Below are 16,855 nucleotides of genomic sequence, written 5' to 3'. Positions count from 1 at the left end.
GCCATCAGTTAAGGAGTGCTTATTAAATGCCAAGCACAGGGTATGTGTTTCACAAGGGTGAATTTACCAATCTTTATGTGATGCTATCAAGTAACTAACATTATTTGCATCATTGCAGGTGAGGAAATGGAGGAACAGGGCTAAGCAGTTTGCCTGAGGTTACACAGCTGGTGAGTGGCAGGCTGTGGGGCTACACAGAGTGTATCCATTTAACCCATTATACCACACTGTCTATTCTAATTTCTTCCTGACCATCAAATTCCATCAGGGCTAGCTCATAATGGAGTCAGCATCAATTTCTAAAAAAGACATCCCATACTCTCCTCCAAAGACCCATTAGTTCAATGGACATCCTCAAAAACCCTCTTCAGGCTTTCTTCCTCAGAGACCACACAACTCGATCACACAACTCTTGCTACATGAGAATTAACAAGTTTAGGCACAACAATTTCCACTAACGAACAAACTGCCATTTACGCAGAATTCACTCACATCTCCCTCACCCTCTGGCTTCCCCAGGCAGACATTTGCTCAGAGGCCAACCAGCACGTCCACCCTATACTGCAAGGTCCTGATGAGCATTGCTGCCAGACTCCTGAGCACATAAGAAGGTTGTGAAGAGTTTAATTTTACTTCTAAAAAGTGCACAATAGGATAATGATGTAGCTCTCCTGCTTTCTTCAACATACGTCTCAATAACTAAATATTGCTATTACACGGAACCGGATACCTACCCACTGGCCATGACACATGAAAAGATAACCTTTGTCCTCTGTGATAATAGCAAGTTTCTATTCTCTCCCTCCTCTCATTCATTCATTCACCAGTCGTTCCTCAAGTACATTCTGAAAGACAGTGTAGATTGTTGGTTAAGACGTGGCTTCTAAAGTTAAAGTCCTACCTCTGCCACTTGTAAGCTAAGTGTCCTTGGGTGCGGTATTTAAAACCTCTGTGTGCCTCACTCTTCTCATCTATAAAACAGGGGTAACAGTCCTGACATCAGAGGGCTGTTGTGAGAATTACATGAGATGATTCAGGCAGAGCACACTATGAGCTCAAGAAATGTGAGAACCACCCAAGGCAGTGAAATACAGATGCGAAAAGGATGGTGCCAGACATCAAAGAGCTCACAATCTCCTGTGGGAGACAGGCATGTACAACAGCTGATGAGTGCTGTGCTAGAAGCAAGCAAAGAGGCAATGGGAGCCTAAAGGTGGAATCAGGGAAGACTCTCAGGAAGAGGTATTGCTTAAAACCACGCAAAAGTACTACAGGAGGCAGGAGAGAACACGCCAAGTTACAGGAACAGCATGTGGACTGGCATGGATGAAACACAGGAAGTGAAGCGAGAGGAAGAGGATGAGGCTGGAGATGTAAACACAGATCAGGTTCTAAGAGCCCTGGTATTTTCCTTCTGAGAAGATCGTACTTTATCTGGAAAACAATGGGGAACAACGAAGGAATTTAAACATAGCATCTGACTTGACTGTCCAGTTACTGCCAAGAAATAACCACTGGGCCTTAGTTCTGCAGAGATTAAGGTGACTTTATTTGACAGATACTGTCATAACGACAGTTCAAAGAAGCAGACCCCATTCAAGGGGTTACCCATTCAGCTTCTAGGCCAGCCATTCTGAGGCTGCTTTCCCCAGAGGACCTTTTAAAATGCAGTTCCACTTAAAATTACAAGTTCTATTGACAGCTAGATGGGATTCCTTTAATTCCCTATGCTCAAGATTGAAAGCTGGAGGCCCATGAAATGAATCCAGCCCACGATTTTTTTTTATTTAAATTACTTACCAATATTTACATATTGGTAAATTTCACTCAAAACCTCGAGTCTCAGCTTCTTGTGAAACGTCAGAAAATCTGGCTATATTCCCATACAGTAACAATCAGCACCAGCTGTCTAGATGAGGCATCTACTCTCCATTTAGCCCTAACCCCCACTACACTCTATTGCCCCCAACACAGAAACCTGGTACCAGTTGCCATTTATCATCATTCTTTCAGCTATTACTGTAATTTTCTTCCTACCTCAACCTCAAGTCAAAACTCATTTATGCTGCCTCCTGACCCCTTCATGTAAATGCATTTGTGACCACTGGCTTACTTAAAAAATTATGTAAAGCAAAATCATATGTAGAAATGTTTTAGGACTAGGATTATGAGACAACCTGGTTTGCCCAAGACAGTAACCTGTTTTCCCAGCTTAATTTTCAAAAGTATCCCATTTCACTCTCAACAGTGTTCCAGTCTATCCAGATGACAAATTGTATTGTCATCCTTCTGACAGACATGGGGATTTTAACCAAATACTTGTCAAATAGTTCAAACAGTTCTGATGCAGAGCTTTTTTCATCCTAAGGGAAAAATCGTTTGTATTCAGAAGGTTCTCTGACTTTTACCTGTGCACAGGAATACAGGTCAATTTCCTGAATGTTAACAGAACATTGTTAACCTTGCCCCTTGGAATTGGCATCTAAACCTCAGGCCAGACATTGACCCAGCTCACCAACAGATCAGGGGAAAGCTCTGATATTTGCAAGGATGAGGCAATGGTTCCCAAACAGGTTGGTCATCAGATTCCATGCGAGTTTTAAAAATATAAATAGATCTCTACACCACACTTCAGATCTACTGAAGAGGGTCCATATGTGGGACCCAGGAATCTATAGTTTTTTAAAGCTTCCCAGAAAAATTCTGATGCTCATCAGGTTTGGAAACATCAAGGGGGATGTTAACTATCCTTTCGCCCACAGCTCTCTCCTTAAATGAAGCTAAGTCATCAGGTAAACAAAAAATATTCAGACCCTAAAAGCTTAGCTCCTCCAGAAATAACTTCAAGGGCATACACTCCCATTAAAATACATAGAAGGCCCTTGAAAGAAAAGTCCATTTTGCATAGTATTTCTCTCTCTCTAACCAAAACAGTAAAACAAAAAAATACAGCCCCTATGTTGGTCAACAACCTTGAAGGTGCTGTGCAAATGGAGTACTGTACAAGTAATTTCACTGCAGATGTCTAAATAACTCAACATGGTTCTATTTTGCCTTGGCCAGAAAACTCACAGCTAAATGTAGTGTGCAATTACAGAAACCACCTGATTGAAAGGTCCTGGCACATCTCTCCCTTTTCTCTTCTATGTTCTAATTTTTTGTTAAATCTTATTATGTGTGTTCTTGTGTTTTAAACAGAAAAGTGTTTTGGTGTTGTAAATCACCTTAAGTCCTTCTTACAAGTAGGGGAGATAGCATAAATAATGATAATTATAATTCAGCATTATACAAAACAAGACTGGAATAAAGAAATTTGGATCTCAGGTTCAATCTCAGTGCCATGTGCCTTTAAGGACAACTTCTGTTGAACTAATGCCTGTGTCAAAGTATTTCAGATATAAACTGAAAAGATTCTGAGCTGGAGGAAAAAGCAGGACCCAGCCCTGCAGTATGCCATTTAGATGTGGAATTTGAACTCTCCTTAGTCAGACTTCTGACTCAATTTGTTTGCGGGTCCAGGCAATGGCACAGATTTGAAGCCACATTATAGCCACAGAAGCTGTATGAGCTTATGCATGGCCTGAAAACCCCAAGAACGTTTCCAAATGTTCTTGGTTAGTCTATAACCATTTTTTCAAGGAAATGAGGAAATAAAGTAGGATTCAGGTACTTGTAGATGAGTTATGCTTTAATCCAGCTTCACCTCACAATCGGTGCAAAAGGAAGCTATTAACGCTAAAGTGCAACACTTGAAAGAGACTTATTGCTCTCTTATTCTGAAAGACCAACCATCATTTCTCAGGTAGGAATACAATTAAAAAGCAAGTAGCAAATAGAAGAGCCTGACTAATTTATCAAGAAGTCACTGAGACTCTCAAAAATCTCCAAACAAGGCCCTATGAACCCCTTGTGCTTTTAAATAGCTCCAGTAACTACCACCCATACCCAAAGCTTAACCATTCACCAAACACATAAGCTTGGGCAAGTTATTCTCAATGCCTCAAATGAAATTTATAATAGTATCAACCTCATTAGGTTGTTGGAAGGATTAAATGAGATTATATTTGTAAAGAGTTTAGAATAATGTCTGGCACATAATAAGCACTGAATACACACTAGCTACCATTATTATTTTTTTAATAGCACCACTGTACCCTGATCCCTCCTACAATTTAGCCATAGTGCTAGGCTTTCCCTACATATCATCTTTTGTTTGCTTGTTTAAAGATTGGCACCCGAGCTAACATCTGTTGCCAATCTTTTTTTTCTTCTCCCCAAAGCCCATATAGCTGCATATTCTAGTTGTGAGTGCGTCTGGTTGTGCTATGTGAGACGCCGCCTCAGCATGGCCTGATGAGCAGTGCCATGTCCGCACCCAGGATGCAAACCAGCGAAACCCTGGGCCACCAAAGCAGAGAGCCCAAACTTAACCACTAGGCCACCGGGCCAGCCCCTCTACATATAATCGTAATCCTCACCACAACCTTTGAAGACAAGTACTATTATTCCCACTGTACAAATGAGGGCACTGAGGTTTCAGGAGCTAACTCTGCCCAAGGACACACAGCTAATAAACGGACAAGACACAGGGTTTAAACCCAGATCAGGCTGATAAAGAAACTGCATTTTCTCACAATATTGAGATGTCTTTAATTCTTGATTTGCTGCAGTAAAAATAAGACAAAGTACAAAGCACTGACTTCTGAATAGTGCACCAGGATATGGTAATTTAATTTTTAAAACACCTTATGAATAGAAAAAAGTCTGAAAAGTTTCATAGCAAACTGTTAATGTTTACCTCTGGGAAGTAAGATTAGGCAAAGATGTGAGGAAGGCTTTTACCTTATGCTTTCCACATTTTTATATTATTTGATCTTTTATAACAAGGATGAGGGGTCCTATGTAAACTTTTTATTTAAGTATAAGACACATATAGAAAAGAGCACAAATGATAAGTATATGGCTGGATGGAATCTCACAAAGAGAGCACACCCACAGAACCAGCCCCAGATAAAGAAACAGAACACTACCTGAACTTCTGAAGCCCCCTTGTGCCTCCTTCCCATTACTCACTTCCTGCCAAAGGTTACCATGATCCTGTCTTCTAACACTATAGATTAATTTTACCTGATTAATTTTATACAACTGGAAGCACATAGCACTTACAGTTTTATGTCTGGCTTCTTTCCCTCAAACATCGTGTGTGTGTGTGTCTGTGTGTGTGTTTGTCCGTCTGTCTCATCCATGTCATTGTGCATAGCTATAGTTCCTTCACTCTCATTGCTGTGGTGTTTTATATCATATATCTATACCACCATTTATTTATCCATTCTACTGTTTTTAGACATTTTAATTCTTTTGAGTTTGGGGCTATCGTGAATAGTGCTGCTGTGAAAATTCTTGACGTGGCTTTTGGTGCCCATATGGACACATTTCTATTGAGTATTTAAGTAGGAGAACGGTTGGGTCATAGGGTATGGGTATGTTCAGCTTTAGAAGTATGAGTACTTTTTATAAACTTTTCTAAAAACAAATGGATGTAAACTGTTGCTGCATCATCTGAATTTAATCTATCTGTTTGCATTTTGGACATCTTTATCTTATATATGTCATACCTATGTCCTTATTGTCTGATTTGATGAGTAGCCATGTCTATAAAAATTAGGCCCTGAGTCCTAGGTCAAGAATCTGGCCTCCTACAAGACCAGAGAGTTCTTCAGAAAATCATCTTTAATGTTTCTGGCATTTACCAAGAAGGCAGTATACAATACACACGAAAGTACACCACAGAGCTCAGTTACGGAGGAGCATTCCAGTTCACCCACAATGAGGCTAACAATAATATCAACAATCATACAGGGTGCTAAGTGCCATAGAGAAATTACATTTTTTGTCTTAGGTTTTCACGCATATATTTCGTTTTGGAGCCTCTTTCCAGGCCCATCATCGGCTGGGGAAGGTGGATCTGTGTACTACCCAGTCATCTTCACCTGCCACTAAAACTGCCCCCAAATCCCCTCCTAGCCACCCAGACAGGCTTTTCTCTGGCCAATCCTTCAACTCCTCTGTTCTTCTGTTCTTCACAGTCCACCTGGACAGGGAATCCCACAGCCGGACTGTTCATTCTCCCAGGTGGGGCCATGGCTTCTGGCTTTTCAGGAGGAACAGGGAGGGGACCTGCTACTCTGTGGGATGCTCTGAGCTCCAGGAGCACTCAGGCTGAGGCCGCAAAGCAGCTGGAAGACCACCCAGCCAACCCTATGGGCACAAGAGGCTCTGGGATGAGGAGCCCAGGAGGGTCCTACCCCTCATGTTGATGCCTGCACCACCATTAGCACTTCTCAGAGCTGTGTGCTGGATAACATTATTACCAATGAAATATTGACAGTTACGGCTTATCATGAGGCAGAATATAGTAGTTAAAGCTCGTCTGGGAGTCAGTCTGCCTGGCTTCAAATCCTTGCTTTGCAATTTATTGACTGTGTGTCCTGTGTCCCTGTGTCACAGGTTGTGGGAAGGACAGAAGAAGATAATACAAGTGCACTAGCACAGAGTAGGCATTCAAAATATGTTAGCTGCTATCAAAATATTATCATGACATAGAGATTAAAGCCATGGGCTTTAGAGTCAGACTGCCCAGCCAAATTCAAGCTCTGTCACTCACTAGTGTATGACGTGGGCAAAGTACTTACATTTCCATGCCTCAATTTCCTCATCTGTAAAATAGATATCTGAACTGTATCGACCTCACAAGATACTTATAAGGATTACTGAGAGAATATTAAGCACTTAGAACACTTAAAGGCATATAAAAAGTCCTATATACATTTTAACTATGGTCATTATCTCAAGCCAATCAAAAAAATATTTCTCACACAAACTGTTCAAGTGGGAACAGACACACTTGTGAATAACACAAGAGTCAGCTGGACACAGATATTCACAGATGAATAACACAACACAAATTCATCGGAAAACATTTCTGAATTCATAATACATTTGCTCAATCAACTCACAGTTGAAGGTACAACTAATGCCATGAGAGGCTGGGACACTTTTCAACAATAAAAAAGTGGGCCCTCATATTCAAAGGGTACAAAACCATTGGTTTGCTTGTTTGTTTACTATTTTATTTTATATTTACAGAGAACTGAACCCCAGAGAAGGTATGTGACTTGCCCAGGGTCTCCCAGTGTGGTATTCAGGACTGGAGCTCAGCCTGAGTCCCTTCCCTGGACACTTTACCAGGCATCATACAGGAGTTCTGGCAGCTTCCCCAGGCTTTCCTCTGAGACATACTGGAAGTCAAACCATCCTTTAAAAATTAATTTTCTGGGGCCGGCCCAGTGGTGTAGCAGTTAAGTTCATGTGCTCCGCTTCGGTGGCCTGGTATTCGCAGGTTCGGATCCCAGACACAGACTAGGCACCACTTATCAAGCCATGCTGTGGCAGGCATGCCACATACAAAATAGGGAAAGATGGGCACAGACGGTAGCTCAGGGCTAATCTTCCTCAAAAAAAAAAATTAATTTTCTGACATAGCCACTGTTGCTCATTTTTAACCATTCTCTACCCTTTCCTTTACAAGGAAGTTAAGTAGTTCAGTCAATGAAAAATTATGTAAATTCAAACAAATTACCTAACCTATGGGCACTTGAGCTACCCTCCGTAAAAGGCAAAGAATACCGGCTTTCCTCTCCTCCATGGAGCAATGGCAAGGCGCGGCCTAGGGAATGTGACAGCTTGAGCCTGGTCTCAGCACAAGAGCAATTCTTTGGTGTTCTTCCCAGTCCTGATCAGCCTACGGAGAGTGTGACCTCAATGGTTAAATGGCAATCTCCTCTCAGTCATCTGCCAGGCTGCAATACCTTAAAGCCATTCTTCTCCCCTGTCCTCCTCAAAGACAAACCAGCAAGGTTGGATCCTGGAGGCTGGGGAAGGGGGAGGGTATCTGGTCAGGGGCTCCTAACATGACTTGGTGAATTTCATGCCAGTAGGCTCAAGCATTCACTTACACAGTGTTCACCCCCTTTGGTTCATCCTCTTCCTCCTCTCTCCTTAGATCCGCTGTGATCAGCTGGAGTAGCTAAGATTTCCCAGGTGATCAATTTCACAGAATGAGGGCATGCAGAGCAAGGCCATTAATACATAATGAGCCTTTATGAATGTTTCCTGCTTTTCATAATCTGACAGACAAGGCCTGCTCTTTTGACCTTAAGGACGTGATGTAAACCTACTTGAGGCTGGAAATAATCTCAAAAACCAGAAAAGACCCTCTGTCTACCCCGTATCTATTACTAAGCACCCTTTAGGATATTTGAGCAAAAGGCACAAGCATTCACCATAACACCATGCTGCTCTTAGCAAAGGCTTTCCCCAGAACTCAACAGGCAAATGAGCAGCTCCTCCCACCAAGAGCATCCCCTTATCTCTGGCCCTACCCCTTCCTGTCTTTTGTCAGTTGCTGGGAGAGAAAAACAGTCAACATAAACTGAGCAGCAATACGGGCCTGGGTGTGGATTCTCTGAAGGCTTCCCTTGAAAGCAACTAGAGGAAATAAGAAATTGACATGGAAAAAAAATCAAGGAGATAGACGACTGGGGATTTGGAGCAGAAACCGACAGAAAAAAATCTCAGGGGACAGTGGCAAATGTGTGGCTGGATCATCAGGGACTCCAAGGTAGGGGCCTTACATGAGAAAGTGGGAAAAGGAAGAAAGCTAGTTTATGTCCATTTAAACTTGAAAATGTGGATGGAAATTTTAAGTTTATCACAATAACACAGAAGAAAATATTGAGGAGTGAAAGCAGCTATTCACACACACACAAAAATGTATTTTGTCTGATTCTGTGCAGAAACAGGCAAAGTTAAGCTACAGTGTTCAGAATGCATACTTAGGTGATAAAACTATAAAGAAAAAACAAGGAGGTGATTACTATAAGTCAGGATAGGGTTATGTGTAGTGAGCTTCTGGGGTGTTGGCAATGTTCTATTTCTTGACCTGGGTGGTGATTACACAGGTATTTGCTTTATAATCATTTGCTACGCATTTATATTTTATGACTTTTTTATTTCACAATAAAAAAATAAGTTAAAAGAAAAAAACAATTTCCAGTACATAAGATTGCAGAGTTATATTCAGAAGCTTTACCAGTTTAACAAAAGACTGGAGCCAATACCAGAATAATTCATGCAAGAGAAAGCCAACATAGTTATTTAAACAAAAGGCACTCCTCTCGCAGCCTAATTTGATGGTTTATGGTTTGCTTTGGTGTGGAGACTCAAAGTCCACATACACAGGACCATAGGAGCAAACGGTGTCAGACCAGGATGATAACAGTAGCACACCTACCAACCTGAAGGTGTGGATGACTCTGTCAATCAACGCTGACCCTCCTCACTACTGTTCACTTTTTACGAGCACTCTCACATACCTTAACTCGCAGCCAGTGGCTACTGAGAGAGAAAGAAGGCAGCCTCAGAGAATAGGAGGCTCACCTCAGGTACAGCTCAAGTTAAGCAGCAGAAGCCAGACCAGCACCAGCTCTCCCACAGCCACGTCATGGCCCCTTTAGGACAGTGACTTTCCCATTCCCAGGAGGAGGCCTACATTTTTTCAGTGTGGAAATAATGAGATGAAGAAACAAGTAAATTACTGTCAGCATGAGAATGTCACCTCCTCTGAGTCACTTTCACTTTTCAGTTAAAGCACCTGCCAAGGGCCTTATAAAGATTCGCTTCCCTCACCAGACCATGAACACCTTGAAAATGGAACTGTGTCCTCTCATGACTGGGACCCCAGGGATTTGCACAGTTTCTGGAATATGGCATATGCTCAGTAAACTTGTGCTAATAAATAAAATATACGAAGACACAAACTAATGAATTTACAATGTTGTATTTTCTACCCCGGAGCATCATTCCTGCACAGTGCCACTTGTATTAAGACTTTTTAAAGGAGTTAAAATGACAGGTGGTAATTGCCCTTTAACAGATTGGCAATATATCCACCACTTCTTAAAAAAGGTTTCATGTCACATATAAATTCAGAAGTAGAGAGGGCTGACAGGTTAATTATAGACACAAAGAGCAAGGACAAATGGACTATGAGGTAACCAAGTCTAAATGTGCCTCCCCTGGACAAGCATTTATTAATAAGCCTGCAAAGATTTCTGGGCTAGGCCAGGTTCAGCTCTGTGCCAGGCTTGGGGGCGGGGGTCCAGATAAAAGGAAGGCACAGTTCCTACACTTGAGAATTCAGCTGCTGGCTATGAAGACAGCATGTACCTGCAAAAATAATCCAAGAGGTTTTCATAGGTCAGCAGATGGAAAACAGTGGGACGACAGGGCCAAAGAACTGAGGCACCTGCCCCTTTTGGGGATGGGGTGGTCAGAGAAGACCTCTTCACTCCACTAGGCCCCCATGGAAAGAAATGTGGGTATAACTGTGGATGGCAGAGAAGCCAAGAGGAGGCCCCCAATTCTTTTCCTCCTGCACCTCCCACCACACTCCTTCAGCTGCTGGAGGCTGAGACTTAAGTCAAAAGGACCCAGAGGGAGCTTCCTCTTCCCCCAAGTAAAAAGAGGGATGTTCCGATGGCTAGGGAGGCACGTTTAAGGTCAGCTTCAGCAAGCAGATGGACCCAAGAATGGAATGCGAGGCCTTTAGGTAAGACGTGAACACCAGGGAGTGCTTTTTTCATTCAGTCAAAAAATATGCATTGGCCCCCTTCTAGGTTCAGGCATTGAATGTGGCAAGTCTCAGTGGGACAAAAAGCTTGCCTTTAGCCCAGACTAGATGACCAAAGCCTGGCTCTCCAAACCCTGAGTCTGGGTCTCCGTGGGGCTTTATTTGGGGGTGATGGGTCTGGTGGTCTCCGATTGAACCTGAGCCCTTCCAAAGAGATGAGGACCCTCTAAGAAGCTTTCAAGCACCAGCCAACCCCTGACACACACACACACAAGGTGGAAATCCACCCCACCCCAGTATTCCTGGGGGGAAAACGGCTGATAGGCTGATAATCCGTGAATGCCAGACCGAAATATGGCACAGCCACCTCCCGCTGGGGGAGGGGAATGTCCAAGAGGGTTTATTCGGGTTTGTTTCCAAAATCCCGCCTTTTCTCCAAAAGGCATGAGCGAGGTGAGAGTGGCCATGCATCAAGTCCAAAGAATGGAAAACTAGTTGTTTTGGTGGTTGTTTTTAAAGTTCATTCCACTCGCCCCCAGTAAACTTCCTACCCACTCCACCTCACTTTCCAGGTCGTTCCTGCTGCTTACAAACTGCTTTCCGCCACTCTGTGACTTACGAAGATCGGAGAAGTGCTACCTCCCAGCGGGCGGGGTCTGCGGGGACCCTCATCCCCTCGCCCGCTGACAAAGCGCGTCCACACGCCGGGCCGAGCTTCCGGGGCAAAAGAATGAAAACAGCCCCAGTGTTTCTCGTGGACACCGAAAGTGCGCGCGGGCCATCGACCGGCTCGCCCGGGAGCGCAGCGCTGGGGAAGAGGCGGCGGGGCCCAGGTGCGCTGAAAGCGCTCAGCGGTCGGCGCACCCCAGTGCACCTGGATACGCCCGGCCGTCCCAGCTCCGTCCCGGGCTCCCGAACCCGCCGTCTCCGACAGCGTCCGCGGAGCCCCAGCCTCCCTAGGTGCCCTCCAGCGCACGCCGCTCCCCGCGCGTCCCAGGCTGTTCTTACCCGGGAAATGGCGAGCGGCTGCTCGAAGTCCTTGCCCCCCACGAGGCGGAAGCCCCATGGTCCCGGACCCTGGAGGACTATTTGCTGGGTGGTCATAGCGCGGCGACCCGCGAGGACAGACGGGGCAGGACGCGGCACGGTGCGTTGGGCTCCTCAGGCAGCTGTCGGAGAAAGAGCGCGTGGCTCGGGCCCCCGGAGCCTGGGGCTGGCGGGAGGAGGGACGGAGGGAGCGAGGGCGGGGGCGGCTCCGCCCAGTCTGCGTCGCGGCCGCCCGCCCCGCCCGTCCTCCCGCCGGTGGCCCGCACCCGCTCCCCGCCCCGTGCGCCCGCAGATGGCCCCGGCTGCGAGTACTGCCGAGAGAGCCCTGAGTCAGGTCAGGGGGCCAGTGTTCTCAGCATCTCCGCCCTGGACCCCAGGACCACCTCCCTCCCACCCCTACTACCCTGCACCGCTGAGCTGCTGCTCCCAGCCCCGCCCGCGGCGCTAGGTGAGAGGGAAGCAGGTTCCGACAAACCGCGGAGGAGACAAACTCCGGCTTGGCGCTTTTTCAAGCGAATTTAGAAGTGCTGTGCGAAGTCAACCTTCTGAGGTTAGCTCCGTTTTCACATTTGCTTTTTATAAACGATAATGATGTTTAAAAGTTGCTTTTGAATGATCTCATTGGACACTATGAAGCAGTCAGGGCTTTTTGCTTCATTTTACAGATGAAGAAAGTAGGTTGGCCTGAGGTTAGGAGACTTGCCCGAGGTCAGTGATGTAACTGTACCACTGCCCAGGCTCCCTGTGCTAGAGAACCTCATCCTGGAACTTTTCTAATGCTAATGAAACCATGGCACGATGTTATAGTTGGACTTGAAAACCTTTCTAGAAACGTTTCCTCTAGGCTGGAGTTCGCTTATAGGTTCTGACCTTCCCAACAGCTCAGAGCTGAAGTTTGGGGAGGGCCAAGAGCTAAGAACATGGAAGGGACACGGAGTTGAGTATGAAAACCTGGGTTCCCAGCCTACCACTAGCCTCCTAACTGGGCTTCCTGCCACCCTCGCCCTTGAGTGCTCTCTCCGTGCCAAACCAGACCATGTCTTACACGATCCACTGGGTCCCAGCTTCACTATGAGTTAAGCGGAAATCCTTAAAATGCTTACGGGGCCACCCACACAACGGCCCCAACTCCCTCTCTGACCTCATCTCCTCCTGCTACCCCCAATCCCCACTGGCCTCCTTGCTCCTGCCTCAGGGCCTGTCTGGAGCGCTCTTCTCCCAGCCATCTTTATTCAAATGTCATCTCATTGAGGCCATCTTTGAGCGCCCTATTTAAAACCTTCCCCTGCTTTATTTTTCTCCATTGTATGTATCACCATCTGACATTCTCAACATTTTACTTACTATTTGTCCCACGCCCACCCCTAGGCATTAGTTCCATGGAGGTAGGGGTTTTTATCAGTTTTGATCACTAGCTGTGTCCCAGTGCCTAGAATAGTGCCTGGCACATAGTATTTAATGAATGCAAATACACCAACCATCCTGTGGCCACTTACCCTCTCTGGAGCCCAGGTTCTTCATAGTTTTCTTGGCACCCATTTGTCCTGGCGCCTGGGCCCCAGCACAGTGCTTGGCACAGACACATGCCCCAGTGCATTTGTTAACAGCACGGTTATGTCTCCTTGTGATCCAGGCCTACCTACAAGGAGCCCTGTGCACAGATTTACACATAAAAGGATCATCTTACTTGTCCAGTTGTGTCACAGCACAAATGCCTATGCTTGGGAATGGTTTGCTTGTTTTTAAAAATCAAAGTGGATTTATGTTATCTGTCCATCCCTCTCACCCCCTTGCATCCTGATATTCTGTCTTGAATCTGAGAAAAAGGAATGGAGTTACAGCGAGGAGTCAGCCACCTGCTTCATCAAAGCCAAAAATACACCCTCTTTGATTAAGATTCTGTTGATTAGAAAACATGCTAGTGGTTCAAGTCCCTGCAGAATTTTGGAGAATCACCAAATTCTGAGCCTGCCCTTAAATGTGTAGCAGTTTTGAATATTTTGTGTCCTAGGAGGAGAAAAAGGTTGAAACGCCACAGCTTCTGTGCTCTTCAGGCTGGGAACTGCCTCTCATTCATCTCCAGGTGTACTGCTAGCGTGGACCCGACACATCATGGGTGCCAGCAAGTGCTTATTCTATACAATAGTCTTTACAGATAGGGGGCACTAGTACTTTCGTGAGGGCTTGTGAGTCCTCGGTTGCTTCATTTAGTTGTTAAATGCCCTCAGTTGTAGTCTGGCTCTACATAGCAAGAGCTGTAAAACAGTCAACGCTTTGACCCAGTCATCCCCTTTCTGGGCACTGATTCCAAGGACATAATTTAAAAGAAGAAAAAAGCTATACGTACAAAGATATTTATAGCCGCCTTATTTATAATGACCAAAAAACTGGAATCAACCAGTAACAGAAAAGTGGCTAAATCTGGTATGGCCATATGAGGGAATAGTATGCAGCATGAAAATGCTAACCATGAAGACTCTGAGGAGACAGGGAAATGTGGAAAAAATTATTTTTAAACCAAGTATTATTTGTAAACTAAATTATTTGTAGATTTCATGTTAAAAATTAAAACTATGTCTACCTATTGCTAAAAATTAGGAGAAAATATAAAAACTAACTTTGTATTGGGAGATGGAATTGAGGAAGTTTTTAAAAATAATTTCCTCTAATGATGATATAAAGTTTGCAAAACAAAAATCAGTACAAAGGTCTCAGCTCCTTGGATGGAGATTAAATGATAGCCTTTCTTGGGGTAAGGGCCTCATCTTCTGTCTGATCTCCCTTCCCCTCCTCCAGCAGCTAGCTCTGAGCTGGACACACAGTATGTACTCAGAAAATATCACAGCGATAGATTGACAGCTCTGACCCCAAATATAAGCAACTTTGTCTTATCGTAAACACCGTTAAATTATCGGTCTATGCTCTCCAGTTCCCTCGGACCCTTGACTCCTGCTGAGTACTAGTTGAACGGCCTTAAGCAACCTCTCTGAACTTCAGTCGTCTTGTTATTACCATTATAATGCATTCCATCAAAGTTCATTGACCTTAAACAGCCTCCATCAAATATCTGGGTCTGCCAGGGTGGTTAGGAGGGGGAGAAGTGGGGTGCAGGAGAAACGGAAAGGAGGAGGGCAGGAAAAGGACAGCAGAGTACTAGTCCAGGAGGTCCCGGAGGACAGTGGTTCTTTCCAGCTCTCAGTCCAGTTTTACAACATAGACAGGGTGCGAGGAGTCTACTAGTGGATTCCCACAGTCTGGTTTCTGCAGAGTTGGCAACCTCCACACCCAGGGTGCCATTGCCAGCACCCTCCCAAGCCACTATTCGGAGACCTTGCTTCCTGGAACAACAGCTCCATTTCTTAAGGACGGTGAGTCTAGGACTGTGCTAGGCTGTACATAGAGTCCTATTTAGTCTTCAGGACAAGTCTTGGACTCGCCCACGTGACTGCAGAGCTCCCCTTCCTGGAGATCGTGGCCAGGACCCTTCTCGGGCTGAGCGTTTCTGGCCGGACCCGAGAGGGAGCATAGGTGACTCCCAGACTCTGCGCCCTTGCTGGGACCTGAGGATGGCCCTGCTCAGCTCGGCGGTGAGAGAGAGCCGGAAGCTCGGGTCTCGCAGCAGTCGCGCTCGAGGTGCGCACCGGCTCCGACGTCCCCAAACCGATGCAACTGCCGGAGGTGCTCTGGTCAAATGACATCAAAGCGACTTGCTTCTCTTTTCTGTAAAAAGAACCGAAACCCAAGCTCAGAGGCACGCAAAACAAAGACTTCTTTCCCAGGTCCTAACCTGCCTGTCTAGTCCCCTTTATGCCCCTACCCTGCTCCCAGGGGCAGCATGTCCTGTACTGGGATCCCACGCGCAGCTTGACCCCTGTGCCTCTCCAGGACAGCAGGCAGCAAGACAGCCGAGGGAGGTGGCCTCCGGCTGGGCCGGGGGCTGGGCAGGGAATTTGGCTCCCAATTCTTGCTTTTCTCTCGCTTCCTGCTCTAGCCTGCGGGAAATCCTGAAGTGGCCACTCGGGATTGGGCGCCTCTCGGCTTCCATTCGGCACTGAGCATGCTCCATGGCTCGTTGGGCTGTAAGGACACCTGGGCATGTACCCGCCTGGAGTTCTATCGGGGCTAGTAAGGGTGTGGACAGATGAGCTGGTGTGTCCAAGGCCTGCCCAGCGCCCAGCAGACAAGGAATTGAGACACTAGCCCAAGAGCTGCACTATAGTGCCCATTGCCCTCTGGCTTCCACCTGGGCAGTGGCACCAGAGTTCAGAGACGGGCCTGGACCACTACGATTTCTCAAGCACCCCTGAACATTAAAAGGAGAAGAAGAAGAAATTCCAAAACAGGATCATAGATAAAGTGGTTCATTTAAACATTTTGGTTGGAGAAGTTAAGAAAAAAAACAAAACAAAACAGTGTAATATAACAGTGTTGTTCACAAGATAATTAATGAAGTAATAAAAAATGTAACTTATCTGCTAATGGGACCTGAATTTAAATATGTGATGAACATATTTCATTTCATTATTGTTTTTCTGTGGCTTTATATGGAACTTCATCTAGAGATACTTCAAAAGTCTAAATTTGAGTCTTTAGCTCACGTGGAGCCACCCCTTCGCCTGCTTCCCGAGAAAGGGAAAGTGTCTTAGGGCCAGGGTTACCCAACAGACCTGAGCCTAATACCCAGACAATAAACACTGTCCTCATTACTAAACAGTGACTATGAGTCATAGTGTGTGCTAGATACTTAACATATTTTGTTGCATTTCATCAGGACAAGAGCCCAGTGTTGTGATGCCCTTGTTACGGGAGGAAGCTGAGGCAGTGGTGCACTGCCCAGATTCCCCTTCATGGAAAGGCTTGTTGTCCTAGCTGCTGGAAGGTGGACAGCCTCCAGCTTTTAGCTCCTTCAGGGACTGCCTTCACTGCAGAGAGCTGCCTTGCCCAAGGGCATGCCCTTCCCCAGGCTGCCTGCATTTAGTGACTGATCTAGGTGAGGGTAAAGGACTGGCCATTTTGGCCCAACATGGAACAACTCTGATGGGTCATTTTGGCTTCAGAGCTCCCTGTGGAATAGGTTGAGGCTATCAGGCCTACATGACAGCTCAAATTCTCCCTCTG

General features: G+C 45.6%; 1 protein-coding gene and 1 long non-coding RNA gene across 2 annotated transcripts in view; both read right to left on the bottom strand.

Moving 5' to 3' along the window:
* The window catches only part of PDLIM1 (PDZ and LIM domain 1), a 42,477-nt gene extending 30,501 nt beyond the window's left edge, over positions 1 to 11,976 (bottom strand). The window contains exon 1 of the mRNA XM_070561284.1: positions 11,699 to 11,976. Within this exon, the coding sequence (XP_070417385.1) occupies positions 11,699 to 11,794 (96 nt within the window). The 5' untranslated portion in view covers positions 11,795 to 11,976. The remainder of the gene's footprint in view (positions 1 to 11,698) is intronic.
* A 2,115-nt stretch (positions 11,977 to 14,091) lies between these two features.
* On the bottom strand, positions 14,092 to 15,752 carry LOC139073986 (uncharacterized). The gene is made up of 2 exons (XR_011523239.1): positions 15,555 to 15,752; positions 14,092 to 15,457 (listed from the first exon to the last, which is right to left on the bottom strand). It is a non-coding gene; the product is annotated as an uncharacterized lncRNA (long non-coding RNA).
* Between the last annotated feature and the right edge of the window lie 1,103 nt (positions 15,753 to 16,855).

This window comes from Equus przewalskii, chromosome 1 (genome assembly GCF_037783145.1).
Source record: "Equus przewalskii isolate Varuska chromosome 1, EquPr2, whole genome shotgun sequence".
Classification (NCBI taxonomy): Eukaryota; Metazoa; Chordata; class Mammalia; order Perissodactyla; family Equidae; genus Equus; species Equus przewalskii.
This window is presented reverse-complemented; position numbering and strand designations above follow the sequence as displayed.